Genomic DNA, 7884 nt, shown 5'->3' on the forward strand with positions numbered 1-7884 from the left:
AGAATATGTCAGCTGCCATACAATGCCCAAGGCATGCTCATACCTTTGGGCGGCACTCAATGGACAGTATTCATAACAGCTCCCCATTTCACCCCTGGGTAGAGAGAAGCAAGTAAGGTAAAGCGCCTTGCCCAAGAGCACAACACGATGGCACCATCGGGGTTCGAACTCGCAATCCACCGATTACAAGGCAGAGCCCGTACCGCTGCGCCACCTTGCCCCTAATCTCTCCAAATCTGTAAAAATCTGAACTTCATGAAGGGCTGACTTCTGGGCTCATTTGTGGTGAACGGCCACATATGTCCCTGTCAAAGGACAGAGTGTAATTGGTGACAAATTCATTTTGATTCAATGTTTTATTATTATTCTAGTGATTACTTTCGTATGTACTGCAATTTTGGGGTATATGCACAGACATACTGGCAGAATTTCACACACAAAATTATTGTCCATGCTCTCACCATGTGCATTTAAAACAAGCTAGCAATAATGCCATCAAAATATGAACATTTTGTTATAGTAGCTCAGTGAACGCACTAAGATATACTTACGTTAAACTTTTCTCCAGTTTGTTGTTGGCTGAACCTAAAATCTCACCCAAAGTTGTCTCTCCTCTTCCTAAAAAATCCTGAGAAACAAAAAAATAACAACAAAGATTTTTTACTACAAATGGGATTCAGACAAACATCAACATGACCAAGTCTGATGTAAGCAGTGTTACTGTTAACACCCTGAGCACTACCTGCAGATCTAACATTGCCTCTGATTGGTCACATGATATCTTCACTTTAATCACCAATCAGAATGGAGCTTTGCAAATAATTCACCTCAATTTTTTGTGTGGTGAAATTTTTCTAACAATGTTGCTGATTGGTCCAATTGATAATGAAAACTTCTTTTTGGCCAATCGGCAGGTAGTTCTCATGGAGGTAAGACCGTATGGCATGCAACTGGGTCCAGGGATTCCAAGAATTGGCGCAAGGTAAGGCCTTTAAAAAAGAAACGGTCTCTTACTTGCGCCATAAATTTCACTCATGGCTAAAATTGGCCTAACAAAAAATCCTGAGAGGGAACACTGATTGGACAATTCCATTTGAAATCCATATACCCCTATGGAAAACACAACCTTCATATTCCACAAAGGGAGTAAGAATTTCAAATGGGGTTACCTAAATAGCTGACTCCATGACCATTTGAAATCTGCACCCCTGTTTAAGGATACCGGTACGTCTTCCATAGCGGGTGTACATGTACATAGATTACGCCTGGAACCGCCCATTGCATGCATCTCTGTGCAAAATGTTGGCTTTGATCTTGATTTAGGAGATAATGTTTGGATTGAAACATGATATTTGGGATAGTTTGTACTAAATTTGACACAATGAAATGTATTTTAGAATATCATACTTACATGTGAATCAAGCTTTGCTTTTGGAGAGTCCACATCATAGCTAAATAATAAAATAAGAAAATCATGAATTACATACTACAATACAACAGTGTGATGTTTTGGTATAATGTAAAGGGTTCAGATGCAAAACAAGATATTTTCAAACTTTTTTGCATTAATTAAGGCTACCTACTTTTAAAAAATCCAATGTACAATTTTTGAAACTTTGATCAAAAACAGCCCATATTTTCTTATTATGTTCTTTGACAAGTTATAATGTATTTTCCTTTATCTCAAATCAAGAGAAATGGATATATCTGATTCTGAACCCTTCATGTGCATTACTATTTACAGTATTACTTTACAGCTGTACAAATAAAATTTGACAAAATTCTGGAAAAGTTGTGCAATTTTTCCTAAAATAAAAAACAATTAACAAAAGTACACTGTTTCCATATTTTTTTTAAAAGCACCCCTTCTCCAAACCAGTTTTCTGAAATTCTGTAGCTACATCTAAGAGCCTGAAAATAAGCTATTTCAGTTTAATTCTATACCCTAATGGAAGACATGACCTTTATCTCCCTCACAGGGATTGTGAATATCAAATGGAATCACCCATTCAGGTAACTCCGGCCTGTGTGGGCGATTAAGGTCATGTCTTCCATTGGGGCAGGGGGTGTATGGATTTCAACTGGAATTAGCCCAATGCTACCCCAATCTGCTGCACATCCCCATAAAGACCACCCACCCTCCCTGGGATTACAAGCACTGATCAACACTTGGAAACTTACATATCAAATTGTAATCTCTGGCATTCTTCAAAGTAGTAGGTTAACATGAATTTGTGAACAAAATCTGGATTCAGGGTGTTCTTTATTTGTTCTGTTCTCTCATACTGTAGAAAATAAGGTAAAAAAAACAGGAAAATATTTACTTTAGTTATCTCAAATTTATTATTATTATTTATTCACAAAAGTCATAATTTCTTTATTCATTAAAACAATACATACAAGATTTTTTCAAACATATTTTTCGAAAAAATGTTCAAAACAGCTGATTTTACATGATTTTAGAAAAAATTGTTTAAAAATTTACATATGTGATTGTGAGTACACGGTCATACGACTCAATACAATAAACAAGTTTCTGATTGTGACATATGTGGATATTTCTGTAGTAGGCCTACCATAGTACAAACCCATTGTGGTTGTGGTATAGCAATGAAAATGAAAGTTAATGAATGATTACAGTTAGGGTAAGGGTTTCTGTGTTAGATTAGGCCCACAGAAGGGATTATGTTTCTCCAAGTGTTTTCTTCTCACCATCAAATGAATACAAATAATTTCAGTTTCTTTTAGTTTTATACTCTACACAATTATGCTTACCTCTGCATATTGTCTTGAACCAAGTTGTGTTGTATACAAAACACACACTGAAAATTAAGAACATCAAGTTCATTTTATGCAAGTTAGAACTGTTATTCATTGTGCATCTTTGTAATCAGGGCTACCAAGAGCTGCCTAGGACACAGCACGTAGATAAAAATTTCCTTGTTTGCTCTTGGCCTAAAAATTTCAAAGCCTTGACACAAATCTAACATTTGAATCTTCAGTATGCACCAAGATATTAGGTCCTACTCTTTATCTTATCGCATGTTAGTTTTAATAATTAGTCATTAAATTAGAATAAATCATATGTTTGCTCAAACTTACTGGACTGCATAGACTGATAGGCTCTTTGTTTAGAATCCCAACAAATTTGTAATTTTTCTAGAATCAGGATACATTTATAATTTGTTAAATTTTTTTATAATTGTGGGGCAAGTCTGATTTATGTGGAATTTCAATTTTTTTTAGTGGGGTTGTTAATAACTGGATCCGGAATTGGGGAAAATTTTAGTGACTAAGCTCAATGCACTGACAAGGACCCTATTTGTTATTGCATCAGTCACAACATAACAAAAAAGAATTGAAAGTTCTATACTTACTGGGATCTGATTTTGACATTACATCTCTGTCACGAAGATTCCTATTCATCAAACAAAAAACAACAAATCACAGTGTCAATTATTATATTAATTACTAACTACCATATTCATTCCAATAAGCGCCCATGCCCAAATAAGCGCCCACCCAGGGTATTTTCAATTTGCTAAAGGGTACCATCAATATTGAAGTGACAGATAGACGTCGATACAGTGAACTGTGTAAACTTCCAATACATTTTCTATATCAGAAAAGCTACAATGTACTAGAACGTCTTAAGACCCATTTATAACATACATAAATTTGTCTAATAAACACCCCTAACAAAAAAATTAGGTAAACCAGGTAAAAATAAGCGCCCACCCAAAATGACTTTGTTAAGTGCCCTGGGCGCTTATTAGAATGAATACGGTAATTACTAAATTAGTGTGCACCTGTACACATCAACAGTAAGGTAGAACTAAAGAGTATTGACTTCACAATGTTTGTGTGTCATGGTGTCACTCATGGACGTCAAAATACATCCGGATCATTTCGCTACATGTATGCACCCGACAAACTATTTTCATAGTGTGTGGTTGTTTGCATTCTGTATGTAAACATATTGTGCTAAAATTATATGTGCTAAGCACTACCAAGACTTGCTTTTTTTTTCCAAACTGAGCCCTGGTAGAAAAGTTCTTATTTTTTATTTTCACCCTTGATTACATCTGACTTTTTACACTACCCGATTTGGTGCAGTTCATGGCGTAAACATAAACTCGAGTTCGAATTGTCTAATAAAATCACATCAGCATCATATCAATCATCACATCATTTGCCAATCAATTCATGAGAAGCGTCGCACCGGGGCCCGGGCGTCACATGAGTTGTGACGTAGTTCTTTTTTACCCGATCAGTCAGCCATTACGAAACACAAAAGGTCTTTGCAGTGCAGTTACTGTAGTGTAGGCCATAAACGCAACACAATCACCCATCATTCTCATTACGCAAATTTATATGCGCCAGAATTCTGTGAGATTTGCGACATGAACTTAATTAAATGAAGCTTCTCTTTGAAATGATGTTCACTGATAATGTGGAATGTTGCTCGAGAAGTCTAGCCAAGAATTTGCTCACCGATAGCTTCACATTCTAGGCTATAGACCATAGCATTCAAAATGTAGTCGGAATCGCTGAAGCATGACACTGTGTACAGCAATGGAAGGTCAGTAGTAAACACAGCCAATCACAACAGGCGATTGCCTCAAAAATGTTGCTAAAATTACACTTCAGCAAACTTTTAGACTGCCCAAAATAGGCAAATCTTGCTCAAAAGCTACTGTTGACTCATCGAATTAACTTTCATCCAAAATTCAACATTAATAACAGAATAAATAACCTACGGTGCAAAAAATTGCACCGCTGTCCGACCGAAAAACCATACCAAAGCATGTCTAGCTTCAAATGCGTAACTATCGTGTGCAAATTCAAAGCTGGAGTTCTTGAGTAAGTGGAATGCGATCTTAAACGTAATATTCAGAAAGCTATTTAACATAACAAAAGGTTAGTTCCCTAGATGCACAGGTTCTGTGTGGCATGGTGGAAACTAGTCAAATCTTATTTTAAATCCTTTTCTGGTGCAGTTTGTGTTTCAATAAATTGTTTAAATGATTTAGTCATGTTCAGGTTCAGTTTTGTAGGCCTGATGCCATGACCCCTACCCTAGGAAAAATAGTGTCCCATATTTCCCTTCAAACCATGTGGTATTTGTATAATATTCCCACTATTTTTTTTGTTGCTATTATGCAATCATTCATGGGTGACGAATTCAACAGTAATACACTGACTGACTGTACTACAAATCAGTGTAAGCTTACACTTTTCATGTATTTTTACCAAGAAATGTATGGGTTTACCTGCATGACACTGTTATTTCCACTTTCGTCGCGGGAACAGTAGCTGTTCCTGGTAAGAACTGTGTTCCTGGATGAGCCATCTCGATATGTTACGGTCATGTAGTAAATTCACAAAATCACTGAAATACAGCAGCCACCAGTTTTGTCTGTTCTATTTTTAGCAACACCATCAAGGGTTATTGACGTCATTTCATCACTCAATTGACGCAAGAACTTCCTGATATAGCCAGATGAAATATTTATTTTATTCAATATATATCTTGTGATCTATCTTATTTTGACAATATTTTATTTGTTTATTATTCATACTTTACTGTTCATGAGTAGTCTATTCAAATCTACAATTTTAAAGTAAATTACGTAATTTATATTGCTTTGCTACTATAACATAGTTATACATTTAGTGCTCGGTATAAAACATAAACATGATGCATGAAGTAGGTGTGGCTTGGCATCTGGATCTGGATCTGGATCCGGATCTGGATCATTTTATACAGAATATCTGCAACTGACACCGGATGGACTCCGATCAACAAAAAAAAAAAGAAAAAAAAGAAGAAGAAAAGAAAAGACAGAAAAAAAGAAAAAGAAAAGGAAAAAAAATATAACATTTTTGAAATTATTTAAAAAACCCATTTTAATTTTGATATTAAGGCCGTATAAAATTAATGTTTTGGTTCTCGTCCAGAGGATTTTCATGAATTGGTGAGGAGGGAGGTGTTTTTTTTTTTTTTTTTTTTTCAATGTAAGATTAGCATTGTCAGTAGTTTTCGGTCTTCTCCAACAGTGCTCGAGGAAACGATGAGGCCCTTTTTTTTTTTTCAAATGTGAGATTCTGAGGATAAACCCCTAGAGTACCACAAAAAGACTTGGAAGTGATGCTTGTTCTCTAATAAACTTATTTATATGTATGAAGATTTCATAAATCATTCCGAAGTCTAAAAAAAAGTGAAAAATCTATAAAAAATCAAAAAATCTGACAAATCCCAGAAATTGAGGAGGGAGGGGACGAGACTAACCAAAATATTAATTTTACACGGCCTAACATTCAATTTTGCACGCTTTCTTTCAATGTAGTCACAAAATTTTAAGACCTGGTAGTACAAGTCTAAGCATTCAAAATCTTAAGTTTAGGCTAAAAGTGTTTTTGGTATTATGAAAATGATTCAGTTTGAAAGTATAATTTTCACAAATTAAAATGAACAACTTGTAATAATAGTCTTTGCAAGTGTCTTTTGACTTGATTGTCACAACATAGGCCTACAAAAAAACACCCTAAAAACCCATGTTTTTGGCGATTATTTCCACAAATTTACCAAACATTAAAATTTGACTTTCATTTCCAGTTAAAAGGACATTTCGTGATACCACTGGAAACCTCTGCCTGCATGTTTTAAACCAAATTTCAAAAATATCGTCAAATTTGAATTTGAAATTAACAGTGGCCTATGGAGCAGTGCAGTGTATACACATATCATGCATAACTCACAAAACGCAAAATCGAAATCAACTGATATTTTACAGTACGACGGCAACTTTCGCATACGACCGTTAAAAGGTCAAATTTTACCGGTAAGGACTTTGGTGGACGACATTTGCCCCCGTGGGTATGAGGAATGATATTTTTCCCGCTGATTTTTAAACAACTTTTTGACAGTTCATTACAGAAAATAAAAATCATCAATCGACTGTTAATACGTAAAAAATTACATGGATGTTGACTTTGTTTAACTTTTGATACCAAATTTACAAATCTGAAGTGCCATCATCGCCGGAAGTCATTTTGATGTGTTCACTGCTTGGGTCACGGTAAGTAATGTTCTCGTCATGTTTACATTATTCAAGAGGTGTGAATTTGCCGTATAAAACAAAATAACAGTTAGAGAATAATAAAATATAAAACTATAATATGTTAATTTTATGTTGAGGTGAAATTTGTGAGCGGCGGACTCTCTTATTTGCAATAAATTGGAATTATAATCGAGGCTCCATGCGGACCTTCGTCGACATCGGTCAACGTAAAGGTTGCCGAATTCTGCGCCGTGTATGCACAGCGTACACTGAACTCCCCGACTGAAATACTCCCGGCGTACTATAAAAAATCGAGAAAAATCGGTAGAACAGTGCTGATTTTGTGCAAATTAAACACATGTTCATTTCCATGTGTTAAATAGCGTCGGTGTTTTATGTTATCAAATTATTGTTAATTGAATTGAAATTAAATTTTTTTATAAAGTTTTGTCAGTCATGCATTTTTATTGCATGTCAATTTGTCATGATAAATTGACAACAAACAAAACGAAACATGCATGACATATTACTGCTTTCCTTTCTGGAATGATCTCTGCAGTATTAATAATGGTCATCAGGGCTGTCAACTCTCTCACGCATTGGCGTGCCGCGTGAGTCTCACGCATGGGGTCACTTTCTCGCGGTCTAACGCAGGTAGTATAATCTCACTCCTAGGTAATAAATCTCACACAAAAAGCTGGAAAATGAGTATTATAATCAATTCCAGTAAACCTTTTACAAGCGCGTATTTTAAGCATACATCGCGTATTTACTGCGTTGGACGCACTTGTCTCTGATTGGCTGCTGAGGCGATCTGCTG

At 35.6% G+C, this 7884-nt stretch overlaps 1 protein-coding gene and 1 long non-coding RNA gene across 4 annotated transcripts in view; one reads left to right on the forward strand and one right to left on the reverse strand.

Annotated features, from left to right (window-relative positions):
• LOC140148343 (copine-8-like) overlaps positions 1 to 5427 on the reverse strand; it is a 42469-nt gene extending 37042 nt beyond the window's left edge. For all 3 annotated transcript variants that reach the window (XM_072170264.1, XM_072170263.1, XM_072170265.1), the window contains exons 1-6: positions 5274 to 5427; positions 3378 to 3418; positions 2776 to 2822; positions 2182 to 2285; positions 1412 to 1451; positions 552 to 628 (exon numbers count right to left, since the gene is read on the reverse strand). In XM_072170264.1, coding sequence (XP_072026365.1) covers positions 552 to 628; positions 1412 to 1451; positions 2182 to 2285; positions 2776 to 2822; positions 3378 to 3418; positions 5274 to 5353 — 389 coding nt within the window. In that variant the 5' untranslated portion in view covers positions 5354 to 5427. The remainder of the gene's footprint in view (positions 1 to 551; positions 629 to 1411; positions 1452 to 2181; positions 2286 to 2775; positions 2823 to 3377; positions 3419 to 5273) is intronic.
• A 1599-nt stretch (positions 5428 to 7026) lies between these two features.
• LOC140148339 (uncharacterized) overlaps positions 7027 to 7884 on the forward strand; it is a 5845-nt gene continuing 4987 nt past the window's right edge. Inside the window, exon 1 of the long non-coding RNA XR_011858475.1 lies at positions 7027 to 7082. This is a non-coding gene — a long non-coding RNA (uncharacterized lncRNA). The remainder of the gene's footprint in view (positions 7083 to 7884) is intronic.

This window comes from Amphiura filiformis, chromosome 3 (genome assembly GCF_039555335.1).
Source record: "Amphiura filiformis chromosome 3, Afil_fr2py, whole genome shotgun sequence".
NCBI lineage: Eukaryota > Metazoa > Echinodermata > Ophiuroidea > Amphilepidida > Amphiuridae > Amphiura > Amphiura filiformis.